The sequence below is a fragment of the Sylvia atricapilla genome, chromosome 4 (genome assembly GCF_009819655.1).
Source record: "Sylvia atricapilla isolate bSylAtr1 chromosome 4, bSylAtr1.pri, whole genome shotgun sequence".
In the NCBI taxonomy this organism is placed as follows: domain Eukaryota; kingdom Metazoa; phylum Chordata; class Aves; order Passeriformes; family Sylviidae; genus Sylvia; species Sylvia atricapilla.
This window is the reverse complement of record NC_089143.1, coordinates 28045077-28061261: the sequence shown is the minus strand read 5'-3', so window position 1 is coordinate 28061261 and position 16185 is coordinate 28045077. Positions and strand designations below refer to the sequence as shown.

At 37.2% G+C, this 16185-nt stretch overlaps 1 protein-coding gene across 1 annotated transcript in view; it reads left to right on the top strand.

Moving 5' to 3' along the window:
• Positions 1-13650, top strand: part of LETM1 (leucine zipper and EF-hand containing transmembrane protein 1) — a 28160-nt gene extending 14510 nt beyond the window's left edge. Inside the window, exons 6-14 of the mRNA XM_066317388.1 lie at positions 1753-1956; positions 2416-2535; positions 3612-3743; positions 4109-4279; positions 4908-5063; positions 5844-5978; positions 6364-6551; positions 8179-8317; positions 9676-13650. Coding sequence (XP_066173485.1) covers positions 1753-1956; positions 2416-2535; positions 3612-3743; positions 4109-4279; positions 4908-5063; positions 5844-5978; positions 6364-6551; positions 8179-8317; positions 9676-9825 — 1395 coding nt within the window. The 3' untranslated portion in view covers positions 9826-13650. The remainder of the gene's footprint in view (positions 1-1752; positions 1957-2415; positions 2536-3611; positions 3744-4108; positions 4280-4907; positions 5064-5843; positions 5979-6363; positions 6552-8178; positions 8318-9675) is intronic.
• Positions 13651-16185: the final 2535 nt, after the last annotated feature.

Sequence of the window (16185 nt, the reverse complement as noted above, 5' to 3'; positions counted from 1 at the left end):
ATTTCCATGGAAATAAATGATGTTTCACTCCACATTGGCAGGAGGAAGTCTCAAGTTTCTCTGATGACTAAAAAAGACGTTTCAAGCCCTGCATTTCATATGTGTGGGTGTGCTTTTTACAGCTTTATATTTCTCATTTGTGCCACAAAGACAAACTTCATTGATCTTGTTTCAGTGTACCGGATAATAAATGTCAGAGCAAGAAGAAGCTTAAATGTTTCCCACCTTTTTGCTATTCTTTTACAGCAGCTTCTGTGGTGAAAGTATTTGATGCTACAAGAACCATTGAATACAGGCTTAACATGTCTGCTGTATAATTCCAGAATTTGTCTCTGTTGCTTTGTAGCTAGAAAGCTTCAGTTGGTACTTTCAAGAAACACATGCTTTGCTCTTTCAAAATTCATCTTTAAACAAAGGAGAAAATACTTCCTGTGTTTTTGAAGTGCCATTTTTGGCTCCTATGGTGAAGGCACTGGTGAAGTGGGACAAGGCCTTTGACCTTTCTTTCTTCAAGATGGTTTCTCTGCTACAAAAGTATCCTGGACGTTAATGGGCCCAAGGCCATCTTGTCTCCTGATTTTTTACCTTTTCCTCTACTCAGTAGCTGTTCACTAAAATATTTGCGTTTGCAGGTAAAACAGGTAAGCATGATAAATCAGGCAGTACAGGTAATGTTAGGTTTTCAAACTGTACTTGACGTCACCTAGTTTTATGTTTTCCCTACAGGATTCTAAAAAAGCAGAGGTATTGGGAATGGGGTTTTTTTGGTATGTACGATTAGACCAAACATGTTAAGTGACTGAGAGTACTTAATTTTAAGTTCTGTAGATTTTTGATGCAGTGATGTCACTAACAAGCTTTTGGAGGCATACTTAAAATAGAAAAATCAACATGTAGACTGGTGATAATACTTTACTATGACCTGATGAGACTAGGGAATTTTTCTCCTATTTCTTTGAACTGTTGTTTCAGCTTCCACTAATTGGATTTAATGACTGGGAAGTCATTGGCAGCACATCACTAAAAAGCTTAACTTTGCATTTGTACAAGCAGTTACATGGAACCTGCCATCACAAAGGATAGAGTCCTTTCCCAAACAGTGCTTTATACTTTGGAATAACTTCAAGTACAAAACCATTTGCACTGAGGTGCTGCAAAACATCTAAGAATTGAAAGCAAAAGAGTATTGTAACAGATGTGGTCTTGGAGAGAAGCAGGTAGTTAAGTGTCCTAATCTGTGTTTCATGGGGACACCAGTGTTGCAAATTTTTTGCCATTGAGTGAACTTACTACTTTATTTTCCCATCTTTATCTTATGTGTTTCTCTATTTAGAAAGTATGGTACCAGAATACTTGCCAGTGTAGCTCCTGTAGCAACTATTTATTAAGTCAAAGGTGTATATATATATATATATATATACATATATACACATATTTCTTGAGGTATTTCATGGCAGTGCAATTCCTCTAGACTTAATCCTTAGTGCACAGGTGCATCTAATTTTTGTTTTGTTAGTTTTATCTTAAGTACATTATGTAGTGTTGTTGGAAACTGTCAACACCATCAGTTCTTTTTCCTAAGTTGTTTGTTTTTTTAAAAAAACTTATTTCATTGCTTCCTTATGTGCTATTTCTTATCCCAAAACTGTTGCAAAGTGCTTGACAAACTAGGAGAGTGTTTTTATTAAAAATAATGCCCAACCATAACATTCGCTTTGAAAAGCTTTGTATCTCTGTCCTTTTTTCTCACAGATCAGGGAAACTGGTGAAAGACCGAGTAATGAGGAGATCTTAAGGTTCTCTAAACTGTTTGAAGATGAGTTGACACTGGACAATCTGACCAGGCCTCAGCTGGTGGCACTTTGTAAATTGTTGGAACTTCAGTCAATTGGGACAAATAACTTTCTCCGCTTCCAGCTGACAATGAGGTTGAGGAGCATAAAAGCAGATGACAAAGTGAGTCATTCTGAATAGGCACTGCTTCATAATTTTGACACGTAACAGTAATGAGTGTGTGTGGATATATGTATATTTGTTTTTCTAGGCATTTTCTTTTCTTGTTTTAATTGTCTTGTTTTTGAGAACTTTGAACAAAAAGGCTTGAAGAGCTTAAAATCAGAAGCATCCTTATTTATTAAGAAAATGCTGGCCTTTTTAAAATCTACCATTAATTGAAATGAAAATAATTAATTGTATCACAAAGAAAAACATTTCTAGGAAACTATAATTTGTGAGGGAGCTGATAGAAATATCAGCGTAGAGGTTGGCTGGCCATGGCTGGAGCTGTGGGAGCAGCTGAGGCTGTTTTGTGTTACCACAGCAGCCTCTAGTGGCTGTTGTAACACGTGCCTGGGCAGTGCTGGTGGTGTCTCTTTCGAACTCTTAACGCCGTCAAATTTCCTTTCCATTGTGCAGATGATTGCTGAAGAGGGAGTTGATACCCTGACTGTTAAAGAACTGCAGGCAGCTTGTCGTGCCCGAGGGATGAGAGCTCTTGGTGTGACAGAGGAGCGTCTCAAGGAACAGCTTAAACAGGTTTGGTTTTGCAAGACTGAATACACAGACCTAATTCCAGTTGTTTGCTCTGATGCTCTGATTATTGTCCTATTCTGAGAAGTCGTTTTGATCCTCATGAATTTGATTATCATTAAAGGCTTGGTTAAAACAGTCTTTCTTCTTAACAAGCTTTTGTCACATGTGCTTTGTAAGTATGTAGTAGCTGTGGGTTGCTGCCTTTTGACCATGATGCTTTGATGATGGAGATAGATACTTAAATTTAAACATATCCAAAATATGTTTGCAATTTTGAAAGTTTGTCTTGTCAATTATTATCTTGCTCTAAGGAAGTTATCACCAAGTAGATCAGTTGTCTCTTGCTGCTGCCTGGTTTAGAGTAAGGTCTGTTGGAACACATCTAGAGGAGGCCACTAAGTTGGTTACAGGGGCCTGGAGCACCTCTCTTATGTAGATGGGCTGAGAGAGTTGGGGTTATTCAGCCTGGAGAAGAGAAAGCTCCAGGGACACCTTATAGCACCTTCAGTACCTAAAGGGAGCTTACAGGAAAGCTGGAGAGGGGTTTTTCACAAGAACATGTAGTGATAGGACAAGGGGGAGTGGCCTTTAGCTGAAGGAGGGGAGGTTTAGATTAGATAGTAGGGAGAAATTCTTTTCTGTGAGGGTGGTGAGACGCTGGCACAGGTTGTCCAGAGATGTGGATTCCCCATCCCTGGAGGTGTGGAAGGCCAGGCTGAATGGAGCTCTGAGTAACAGCTTAGTGGAAAGTGTCCCTGCCCATGGCAGGGGTTTGGAACTAAATGGGTGGTCTTTTACCCAATCTAAATGGTTCTGTGGTTTTAAGATGCATGTGAAACAAACAACTTGTTCAAATACTCATTCAATACTTCTTGAAATACTTCTTCAAACAATATATGTCTTCCTATATTTCATTGCAATGGCTCTAATTCTTAGTTGGTTATAATCTGTAGTTCTGTGCTAGGGTATTGACTGACAAGTAGTGGTAAAAAGTTGAATTTACTACTACTTGATTTTATCTGTAAAAAAGTATAAAACATCCTAAAATTGAAGACTTGTTTTTTGTATTGCACTTACAGTGGTTAGATCTGCACCTGAACCAGGAAATTCCTACTTCATTGCTTATTTTGTCCAGAGCCATGTATCTTCCAGATACCCTTTCTCCAGCTGATCAGCTCAAAACAACCCTTCAGACACTACCAGACAGTGCTGTAAGTATTGATGGACGTAGTGTATAACTAACTTTCAGTGTCATGACTGAAAATCCATCCAGACGACTACGTGTTCTTCTCAGCTCCTTGCTTTTCCTTGAAAAACTAAATCATAGATCTGTTTACTTGAATGACCTTCAAACACAGAAGTTGTGTTGTATGTGCAGAGGTATGAGGATACAGCAAACACAGGGCAATATTGGATTACATGACAGCAGACAGTAGTAGCGTAAGAAGATCTAGAATACACCTTTCACTTACGAAAAAATCTCAGTATCTCAGTCAGGTTATCTAAACTTATATTATGCAGCCATACCTGTATGTATATATACACACTTCTATTAGACTACTTTTATTATTTTTAGGCCAAAGAGGCTCAAGTGAAAGTGGCAGAAGTTGAAGGTGAAAAAATAGATAACAAAGTGAGGCTGGAAGCAACACTTCAGGAAGAGGAAGCCATCAGAAAAGAAAATGAAGAAAAGAAAATGTCTGAAGCTGCAGAGAAAGCCAAAGAAGCCCTTGAAATTGCAGCCATGGTAAGTTCTGCTCACTATGGAGAAGTAAATGTCAAATGATGTGAAAACTAGCAGTTTATGAGTTATTGCCTCTGCTCTGAGTATTGTCTGCAAGAATCTGGACTTTAAATCCACATATGGAAGATGTAAGAGAATATTTAAACTGACTGCAACACGAGAGTTACTATAAAATGTTGGCTCAGTCTTACTTATCTTTGATTTCTCTTCCTTCTTAATTAAAGCAGTAAGAGAAGACTTCTTTGTCTATAGTAAAGGTAGTGATTTTGTTTCTTCGTTTTTTTTTTTTTAATTTTCTGCACCCCACATTTTAAATGTTCTTATCTTTTGCTCTTTCTACTTGTCATTAACCTGATCATGTTGTTGTATAAATATTTGACTGTAAAAGCTGCTGGCCTGCTTTGTTAGTGAATTAAGCCTCAGGAGCTCACAGAACTAGTTCTTTAAATATAAGTGGGTATGTTAATGTGAAACCACTCAGTATGTTGCAGTTTTTTAGCCTCTTCTCATAAAAATGTGTGTGTCTACTTCGGCAACTATTTCTATTTTGACAAGTCATTCTTTACTGATGCTAATACAGCAAATGTTTTGGTTGTTTTAAATGAAACCTAATGAAGTGTTTTAAATTTAGAAAGTGGTGGAACCAGCAGCAGATCTTGAAGCAACTGCTCTGCAAGCTAAAAAAAGCCAGGTGGCAATGGATACTGAACCAGAACTGGCACGGGCAGGTGCAGCAGTGCACTCAGAGGCACTGATAGATACAGCACCAGTACTGGAAGGCATTAAGGTACTCTGGATAACCACACATTTTCATACTTTTGAATGTAAAGATTCAGAGCTTTCATGTGAGAACCATGATGAATTGCTTCACTTTTAGCCCTTTCCCACATTCTGTCTGTTAAAAACAACTACTTAGTGGATTGAAAATTCATCAGTGCAGAAGCTGGTCAGCACAAAACATCTCAGAGCATCTCCTTTATCTGTCTCCATTATTGCAATTAATATACCTGTTTTGGGGGGCACTTGCACTGTCTGTAGATGGAATGGCCTGTGCATATTTTATTCCTTGCTATTCAAGAGATTAGAGAAATTAATCAAGAGATTTCACAAACTATGGATGTTCATCCTCATTCTCACAGAGGTTATTCAAGATAACTTTTCTACAGCTCAACTTTCCAAACTTTACAGTTTTTCTGGTGTAATTTATCTTTTCCCATACATGGTGAATTGTTTCTCAGTTGTTTTAATTGCTTAACCCAGGAATGAATGAAATAAAGTGTTCTAAAATAAGATGATTAGGTATGGAATTTTGAATAGCCAGAACTCACATAATCAATTACATTAGCTCAACTTATTTCTGGCAGGCTTCAAAAAATTGTTTACCATAGCAAAATAACTGCCTTACCATTTAAAATCTTTGCATTAGCCTCAAAATGACTATGTGATAGTAGTGACTCCAAACATGAAAAAAGAATCTTGAGTTTCTCTGTTTTTTCTAAATGACTGAAAATCTTGGAGGAAGATCACAAATGTGCCTTTCACTAATTTGTGTATGTTTTCTGTACAGGGTGAGGAAATCACCAAAGAGGAGATTGATGTGCTGAGTGATGCTTGCACCAAGCTGCAGGAACAGAAAAAATCACTAACAAAGGAAAAGGAGGAGCTTGAAGAATTGAAGGATGATATCCAGGAGTATAATGAGGTAAAAAATGTGGCATGGAAGTTCTTTTTCTGTTCCCATTTAATTTTAGCAGAAATGATCCCCAAATTTGAAGATTATCTTTCTGGGTTGTCTGTTAGTCTGAAGTTGGAAGCTAAGTGAATGAACCTTGTATGTGACAATGCAGAGCCTCGTTTGTGTAACATGTTCAAAGGCTAATTGTTATCGCTGGAGTAGTTCCCAGCAGATGAGAATCCTGCTCCTGCTTTTGTTCCCAGGGTGACTGGGGTAACAGTCTGTATGTCTCTACACTTGTATTTTGTCTACAAATCGCTCATGTCTTGAACTGCTGGTTGAAGTCAGTAGTGTCTGTTGTTGCAAATTTAAATCAGCAGAAACTTTTCTTTCTCTTGACCATTTCTTTTAGGACTTGCAAGAGATAAAGGAGCTTTCTAAAACTGGTCAGGAAGAGGCAGTGGAAGAGTCAAAGGCAAGCAAGCGACTGACGAAGAGAGTGAACAGAATGATTGGTCAGATAGACAAAATTATTGTGGAATTAGAAACAAGTCAAAAGACAGCAGATGCAAAGCTGGAGGGTGAAGATACTCCTGCTGAGTAAGTGATCTGGGAGCACTGGATCTGTCTCTGGCTGTTCACCTTCACCCTTGCTTTTGTCTGATGTGTGGTTAGAAAAGAATTGGTGAATAACTTGTTTTTTAGAATATTGAGATAATTGATTTTAAAAAACAAAATTAACAAAATTGTGTTGCAGATTTTCTTTATTTTCTAACATTAACTGTAGTTGAATTGATGAAGGAAAAAAGGATGTATAATTTCCCAGGTTCTGAAGGTATTCTGAAAGTCAGAGGATTGATTAGAATTTTACCATCTTGCCCATGCCTCTGGCACTAACAGGATTACAGGTGAAACATTCCCTTGGTCATGCTCCTCACACAGTAATTTTGCCCTGTGCCATTGACTGAAAAGGTGCACAACAGTGTGTGAGCATGTCCGTATTTGTTGTTATTCAGTAATAAAGGAGGAGAAAAATGGCAAGGGTCCGCGGTGTCTAGAGGCAAGTGGGGAAATGTGTCTAATGGAAGTGAGGAGATAATTTTACACACTCCCTTTCCAAAAGATTTACTTAATTTCAATTTTTTAACACATGGATTTTCCATGAAAGGTCTTTCCTAATAGTTTCATTACAAAATACATTTATCAACACTTATTCAGGTCTTAATGTTATTGGAGAGTCTTCCAGGCAATCCTATGTTAAATAGTCATATACTGCTTGTTACACACACTGAAATACCCAGAAGCTGTGACACACATTCCCATGGTTGTGATCATGAACACTTTATTAATCTGGTTTATGCTTGCACCATTTTGTGTGATTCATTAAGTGAGTATCCCAGCTCTCAAAGAGCATAACAAAACAGAAATAGGAATTCTGCTTTTGTTGCTTCTGAGCTCTGTATTTTCCATTCCCCAGGGCAAACGGTCATTTGTTGCAGATTTTGTGTAATGGCATTAAGGCAGCCATATGAATGGTGCCACAGAGAAGTTGTTGATCAAAACCATCTGAATTTGTAAACTAACAATACAATGTAGAATCTACTTGTACTGAATGTAATTATACTTTGTAATTAATAATGAGTAAATAAAACAAGGGCTTTAGGTTGCAGCAGACAGCTTGAACTTCATGAGATCAGTGAGCAGGGAGTGTAACATCTGAAACCTGCTAGTCCTTCCTTCATCAGAGTCAGGTCCTTGACAGGAGCAAATGAAGCTGATTTAACAAAACAGCTCAATTGCTCAAGTGATTAGTTCTCAGCTTTTGTTTTCCTGTGACTCATTGATTTTCTGTCAGCCAGCCTATAAATATAAAAGGATGCCAGAAACATAGCACTATATCTTTGGTAAATGGGGAGTGAGGGGACAAAGGGCATTAGATACACAGTCTGGGAAGCACAGAAAACTTTATTTCAAGTGCTTCTGGGTACTTGTATTTGTTCAATAAAACATATGGAAACTAAAAGCATGACATTTGATGTTAAGATAAAAATCTGCTTGCTGATCAGTAACTCCTTTTTGCCTTTTTTGCATTCTGTTCAGGATTATAAATAATTAATGAGTAATTTTACAAGCATACTGCAGCGTAGTAGCTTCCAGTACTGCCTTTTGTCAAGCTTATTCCTTTAGAGTAACTGCTTGTCATGTAGAGTTTGTGCTTTCTCTTCAGGAAGAATCTCATCAGCATTGCTGAGCTAATTAATGCAATGAAACAAATTCAGAAGATTCCAGAGGAGAAGCTAACAAGGATTGCAGAAGCACTAGATGAAAACAAGGATGGCCAAGTTGATATAGATAATGTTGTTAAGGTAAGTTTGTGGACTTCTTAAAGAAAGTAAATCTTTCAAACGTTGGACCTGTTTGGGCATAAATTCATGGTGCAGTCTTTCACAAGAGTCTTTACTTGATGCCTGTGAGGTTTTTGCTATGTATTGTAAATAGATCTTACGTAACAGCATCTTGAGAATCTACATGGCTGGTTTTGGAAGGGGAGAAAATCCATGTCCATTACCACATTACCTTAAAAGCTGTAGGTTTTCCTGTATGTCTGTCAAGTTCTGTAAAATACGGTGGTTTTGTTACTACTTAAAAATGGGAGGGAGTAGAACTACTTTGTTAGCAAAAATCTCGACATAACATCCATAGATGTATTTCATATCAATACAAAATAGTAACTTCTCTTGCCTACTTGTATACTTCAGATGTTTCATTGGGATCTGTATTTCCTGTGCTTGAAAGACGAAAGACGACCAGTTGTCCTTTAAGTCCACTGTAAATGACTTGTGTTTGTTGCCTGATTTGTCCTGTTCTCTCATTTTGCTGAACAGTCTCAGGTTTTCTCTGCCTTTCACCTTCATTTTCTTGTCTCTTTTTTATTTGGTAAATTTAGATTTGTCCTGAAACTTAGTTTCCCACAAGTCATTCTGCTACTCCATACAGAAATAGCATTTAAACTATGGCCAGCTAGAAAATACAGTATCAGCCTTTAGAAACGCATTTTTCCTCTCTACTGCCCCAGTGGTGATTATCTTCCCCGTTGCTCTAAACAGCTATTGCGCATTTAGCAAGATAAAATGTACTTGTAAATTCTGCATATATTGCAGAATAATTCTAGGAACTTGAGGAGATATGCCAAGAATACATTTGTACAAAAAACTATTTAAAGGAATTTGGAATAATTTACTAGATTATTTTTTTCATTTGCTTTCTGAAAGGCCTAGCCCCACTACTTTTCAGTTTTTCTAAATTTGTGCCTGTCTAGTACAGTAGATCTTCTTAAATAAAATTAAAATAAAATTAAGCCTATAAATTACTGTCTTAAAAACTTTTTCAAAAGATACTGTATCTCAGCTTTCCATTGAGACAGATGAAATAAATGGGTGTGTTTTACCAGTGCTTTAAAATGTCTTTGTTTGCTGCACACACAAAAGTCAAAAGTGCTAGGTCTTTTAGTGTACATTTTAGCTTTTTTTTTTTTTTAATACTCTGCATGTGTTTGAAGTACTTGTTTTGGTTTGAATTTGTCTTCCATGTAAGAAAAATAATGCTGCTTTTCTTGAACATGAGAACTGAATACTTTTGTTGTCTTAACAAAATTTATTACAGGAAAACACCTCCGTCATGTAAAAACTAAATGCACTCTCAATTTCATTTTATGTTCATGTAGGTTGTAGAGTTGATTGACAAGGAAGATATTGATATTGGCACCAGCCAGGTTGCTGAGATTATGTCACTGCTTCAGAAAGAAGAAAAACTGGAGGAAAAAGAGAAAGCAAAGGAAAAGCATGATAAGGAAGCTGCAGAGGCAAAGAATTAAGCTTCAGAATCTGAAGCTAACTGCAGTTGTAACCAAAATCCTGTATATCTTTCTGTGTCTAATGGCTACATATTACTTGAGCTTTGTGATTATGGGAAGTGTTTGGGGCTGATTCTGGTAATAAATCGTAGATACGTTTTCTGACGTATGGAATGAAATTTCCGTTCATCAAAGAAGTGATTTAGTGTCATTCCATACTGATGAAAACAGAATATGCTTCTTTAGCAGTGCTCCTGCCCACAAAAACATGTATTTGCACTCATTGTTGTGGTACAGTGATCCATTAAACTTCGAAGTTTGCTGTATAAATTAAGTGTATCTATCATGGAGAAATGTTTCCCATTTATTTTCTTCCATTGTTACATGGGGCCCAACCTTGCTCTGCTTCTACCTTTTAGCTTTTCCAGAATTTAATACAAGTTTTCTGTTCCATCACATTTTCTAATCTGCTAGTGAAGATTCTGTGGCTTCAGTAGTAGCTCTATAGATTTACGGGGTTTTAAGCTAAATATCACTAAGCTGTTGCCTCACTGACAGAGAATGTGGCATTCTGATCACTTTTATGAATTCATGGTTATTGTTATTTTCTGTTGAGGGGGAAAATCAGATTTATTTTTCCCTAGAATGGAAACTTGGCATGAAGTTTGCTACTTATGGGTGCCTTAAATTTCATAGGACGAGAGAGTAGAGTATGTTGCTTCTACTCAAAACTCCATGAATTATTAAAGCATTGGACTCACAGAAGCCTTTAAAATAGTTTCAGAACACAATCTGTCACATGGTAAAGTGAGTTCAAGTGTTTGAATAGCAGAATGAAAATAATCAAAAGGGGAAAATGTCAGTTGTGATCTTTTTGCATATATTTTTAAAAATGTAGCTCTCTTTGTGTGCTTGTTTTTCATCTGATAATTATTTACACCATAACTAGTTCTCTTACCTCTCAATTTTCATCTCAGGTATAAAGTCATTAACCAAGTATAGTCAGAGTATATAAATATGTTCATCTCATGGCTTTGCTAACTGTGCAGTCAACAAGTCATTTCTGGTATTACCAGTGCTTTGATGACATTATTGGTTTTGTAATTGCTTACAGTCACTGTCTTTAAATGTGTGACTACATACTGGCACTAGGTCAAGGTTTTCTCATTAATATTTCTTCTAAGTAGTAAAATTTAAAGTTTTAAAACTAAAATACTAACTCTGGGATATTCCATAATTCATGGTAGCCTAAATTTTACACTTCTCTTAAAATCTATTATGAAATACATGTAGTATGGCTTGAACCAGCAGGGTTGTGGTTTGGGTTTTTTATTCTGTTTTTATTTTGCACCCAGTATTATAAAATGTACAATGACCATTCTTGATTTTGTGTACATTATAGAGAGCACATCTGACAATGGAACTGTACATGGTGATATTGAGGTGGGCAGTTAGTACTTAATGCTTTTAGTCATAGTAGCATATTTTTATAGAAAACATCGACTCCCAAGCATATTTCAGTGTAATTCCATGTGCAGTATTTATCTAGATTGGCTAAATTATTTGTACAAACTTATTTGAAGTTAGTGGAACAAAAGAAGTTTTGACAGTCTCATGGCTTGCATGATATGGACCATTGTATTTAGTTGTTTCCAAAGCAATATGTACAGTGAGATGTACAGTTCTAGAAAAAGTCAGTGTCTAGTTCAACTATAGAGTTCATATTCTGTACAGTTTGCAAAGAAAGCTGCTTACAGCAAGATCCTCCTGAGAATTACTGTAATTGTATCTGAAGTGTGAAATTGCTGTGGTGAAGCTGTAATTTCAAATCAGTAAGTCTTTATGGTTCATGTATCCCAAAACAAGGGGGCTGTTCTCTTCCTCATAAATTGAGATTACCTTGGAGATTTCAGCATGGAAGTCACTTTGTAGATTTTTGAAGGTCCGACTTCACTAGGTGGTTTGTTTTTTTTTTTTAGGCCGATGTTTGCATTAGAAGAAAATTCAAGAATAAAACTGATTTCACAAAAATACAGTCTAGAGACTAATTTTCCATTTTATAATTTACAGCTAGAATTTATGGGCTTTGAAGTATGCTAAAATTTTACAGTGGCGTATTTTCAATTTTAAAACAATGTATAGGAATATTACTTGACATTCCTGAAACGTGGTAAAGATACTCTAAAATTGTCTGCTGCCTTTCATGGAATATCAAAAACCTAAGAATTGTATTCACTTGAATGCATACAAATTTAAACCAGGGAAGTAGCAGAAAAAGCTGTTTTCAACTATTTATTGATTGAGGTTTCACAGAGCTTTAACTGTCCTGAAGGTAAATTGGCTGAATGCAGTATTTGGGCGTTAAAAACACTTTGCTGCTGTTCTGTGTTTACTGTTCACTTAATTTTTCTGTGGATTAAGTAATAAGGGAGCCAAAAATAGCTGGTGTTTTTTTTTTTTTTTTTTTTTTTATGAAGAATATTCTGATTAAAGTAATTGTGATACATTTGGACTTTTGCATATTGAGTGAAATTTCATTTGAGTGAAATTTTGCATATTCTGAAATCTTTACAGATCACATAAAATTGATTTAAATGTCCATAACAAATGCCAGCTTTCTGCTGTGACCTAAAGCAGTCACAGGACATGCACACCAAGCATGGAAAGGACTTCCATGGGGAATACCTTCCTTCTGTTGAAAGCAGGCAAACTCATGACACCTTGACTTGAACAACACATGTTCTGCAAGCTTTAAAAGATTAGGAAGCTCTTGGTGATCCACTTTTACACAACTTTGAACCTCTCAAGCAGCTCTGTCCCGGCGATACAGGCAACTGCAGCAGAGCGGAATAGCTCCAGATAATGTGCTTGGTTGCCGTGGGTGTTGACCAAAAAACCAGAAGCTGCGGTACTTTCAGAGAAAGGATGACTTCCAAGTGTACATTAACTGGTTAGAACTTATTCCTGAGTGAATATTTAATCAGGAGATGTAAATATTTCTTTAAATAATTTAAAGGATATGTGAGATTTCGATGACTTTGTGACTTACACAGGCAAAGCCTCTGAGCTCAGACTTAGGTGATGGGTAAGACCATTGATGGCGTTGTTGCAGATTCAAATAAAATTTTGACTATAAACTATTCAGGGGGAAAATTCAAAACACAAAAAAAAACTTTTTTAAAAATCCATTTAGTAACAGGGAAGAGAAGTAGATTAGGATGTGATTTCTTTTCCCCCTTCAAAACAAGTGTGTTATAGTAGCTATTTTATCAAAAAACTTGCTTCTGTTTCATCTTGGCCCAAAAGATTGTTTTCACAGAGATTTTCATCACTGACTACATGCTGTGAGAGTCAATCTGCCTGCAGGTTAAGTTCCAGAAAGCTGGTTCAGTCGGGGTTTGTCAGCAGGACTGCATGCAGGTAGAGAATAGTCTCTTGCCAGGATAGTACCTTACATAGCTTTTGTCCAGGGGAGGGGGAAAGTTACATCTTTTATACAACTCCAAAATACTTCTTGTAACTTTATATCTACATACCTTGCTAATAATTTTAACTTTAGCTACTTCGGCATGTATTGAAATACTTTTAAATGGTTACTATCAAATAATTTGGTATACTTAATTAAAAGAATAATCCCATATTCTGTTCTTCTGTTCATATGTATTCCAAGTTTTGCTTTTCAGCTGATGAATTTCAGCCTGTGTTATAAATTTAAGTTGAAAATCATTTGTCTGTGCTCTGAGCATACTGGTCCTGTGTTTGCCATAACTCAGTACAAAATTTTTATGTTAATTGGAGCTTGTGTCCTTTGTTCAGTTACAATAAAAATATCATTTTGAAGCCTAATCTCTCCATTATTTTTCTGTTGGTTTTGATTATTTAGTGTTAATTTATTGCTCTTCAGGTGAGATGCCAGGCACAGGGCTAGATGCTGATGGTTGTGTCCATGAAAGTAATCTCCTGTCTACTTCAAAACAGGATTTGGGAACGTGCAAATGCTGAATCTGCTCTTTAGTATAAAGTGTTTCAACAGGTGGCTGAAGACAACTTCTGCCTTGACGTGCTTTTAAAATAATAAGGTTGGGTTACAAATTTTTCCTTCTGCTTAAGACCAAATACCAAACAAAAAGCTTTAAAAGTGGCAGAACTTGTTCCTTTTAAGCTTTTGCATTAAGAATTTCCTTTAATGACCCTTTAATTTTGGTGAATAAGAATGGTGTGCAGCAGTAGTCAGACTGGCAGAGGAATTGGGGTTTGAGTTTGTGAATGAAATATGGACATTGGCAAGTGTCCTTGGTCATATTTACTGAACTCCCAAGAAAGAGACTGAGTTCTGCATCTACTGTTCTCTGCTGAGATATATTGGTTATCACATTCTTTAATGAGTCTTTATGACATGTTTATAACAATTGTGGGTAACCGTTGAAATCTAGGAAAAAAGGGGATGGTTTATAGATTGAGGTAAGGCAGTTTACTAAGGCAACAGCAGAAACGGCATGCACAAGCAAAGAGGAAAAAAGTAAGGTTTATTCTCTACTCCCCATAATCAAGCAGTGTTCAGCCACTTCTTGGGAAGCAGGGCTTCAGCAGGTGTGGAGGTTGCTCTGGAAGGCAAACATTGTAAATAATGAATGTCCATCCTCCCTTCTTTCCTTGGCTTTGTGTCTGAGCTGACATCATATGGTCTAGAATATACCTTTAGTAAATTAAGTTGTGTCCCGTCTCAGGATCTTGCCCACTCCCAGCCCATTGATGGGGGGAATGTTGAGACAGCACTGATGCTGTGCCAGCCCTGATCAGCAGCAGCCAAAACATGGCTGTGTTATCAACACCTTTCCAGCTCCTAGGGCAAAGCACAGCACTGTGAGGGCTGCTATGGGGAAATGAACTCCAGCTCAGCCAGATCCAATGCAATTACAGATGTGGATTCTTGCATTGTCTACAAATATGCACAGAAGGAATGCCAACTCTCTGCTCTAATAGCAGATAGTGAACATATATTGCTGTGACTTCACTGGATGGAATCTTCTTTTGTATCAGGCTCGTGTTGCAGGTGGGGAGAAAGCTGGTTGGGAAAACCTCTGACTTCATGACATTGCGGTCTGAATAGGATTAATATGGAAGTTTTATTGCAAACTATTTTTGTGAAATGTCGTTTAGAGGGTGAACACATCTGCATAGTGGTGGTGAGAGATTGATAGCCTTGTGGTTGTTTCATCGACCTGAGGCTTGAGAAATCTGTGTTCAGTTAATGCCTAGGCTATCAATAATACATCACTTGGCTCTTGTGCCACTGTAACCTAAAACCTCCTTGACAGTGACTGGTAGACAACAAGTTCCCCATAGCAGAGTCTGTGCGAGGACCTAGTACAGCATTTTGTAGCAATAAGGCTTTTAAATACCAAATGCAGACAGTAACAGATCATACCGAGGAGTTTCTCTGGTTAAGGATTCTTGCTTTTTTCACTGCTTATATATTTGGTATTTTCTTGAATTATTTCTCAGTGCTGGTGTGGTGTGAGCAGGAAGATGTTTGCAGTGTGTTTCTAGTTCCCCATACCCTGTATTCACTTCTACATTTGTATATTATTGGATATAAATCTTTCTCAGTAGTTAAATATCCTTCACAGGTCAAAATTCTTTGGGGGCTCATCAGCATGTACAATTTTACCCTTGCCAAACCTTCTGTGGTTTGCAAACATCAGTTTCTCTCATCTAACTGGTGTAAAGGATTTCTGCTATGCTAGAGATAGATCTAATGCAGATTTGCTGCTTTCCGTCTACTATTTCTCTCTATGTGTATTGGCAGAGCAGCCCCTTCATGAATGGCCTGATTTACGTCTCAGGGAATGCTGCAGCCAGCAATTTGAGATGTCAGCTCTCCTGTGCATGTTGGGAGTGGCTGCAGATTCTCTCTCCCTCCTTTTGGCTTAGCTCCACCCCAAAAGCCATCCAAGCTCTTTCACAGTATTTTCTAACTGCATTTTCAGGTCCTCGATTAAGCAAGATTTTCAGACTCTGTTTTAAGGAGAACTTCAGCAAGGAGCTGAAGGGCAACTGGGAGATGAGCAACAACAACAATAACAAACTAAAAAACCTAAAAAAATCCCTAAAAAAACCTCCAAAAACCAAAAAACAAAACAAAACAACAAACAAACAAAAAACCAACCAAACAAACACAAAACAAAACAAAACAAACCCCCCAAAAAACAACAAAGTGAGAGAAGTCTTAATATTCTTACTAAATTAAGATGGGAATGGGAACTAACAACCTGTTGGGCAGAAAACCTGGGGATCTTAGCAGCCTACTCTAGAACTGTAAAAGTGTTTTCTTCCATGATGTAATCCCAAAGTAGTGAGCAAATCAGCAGGTGTTTCTTC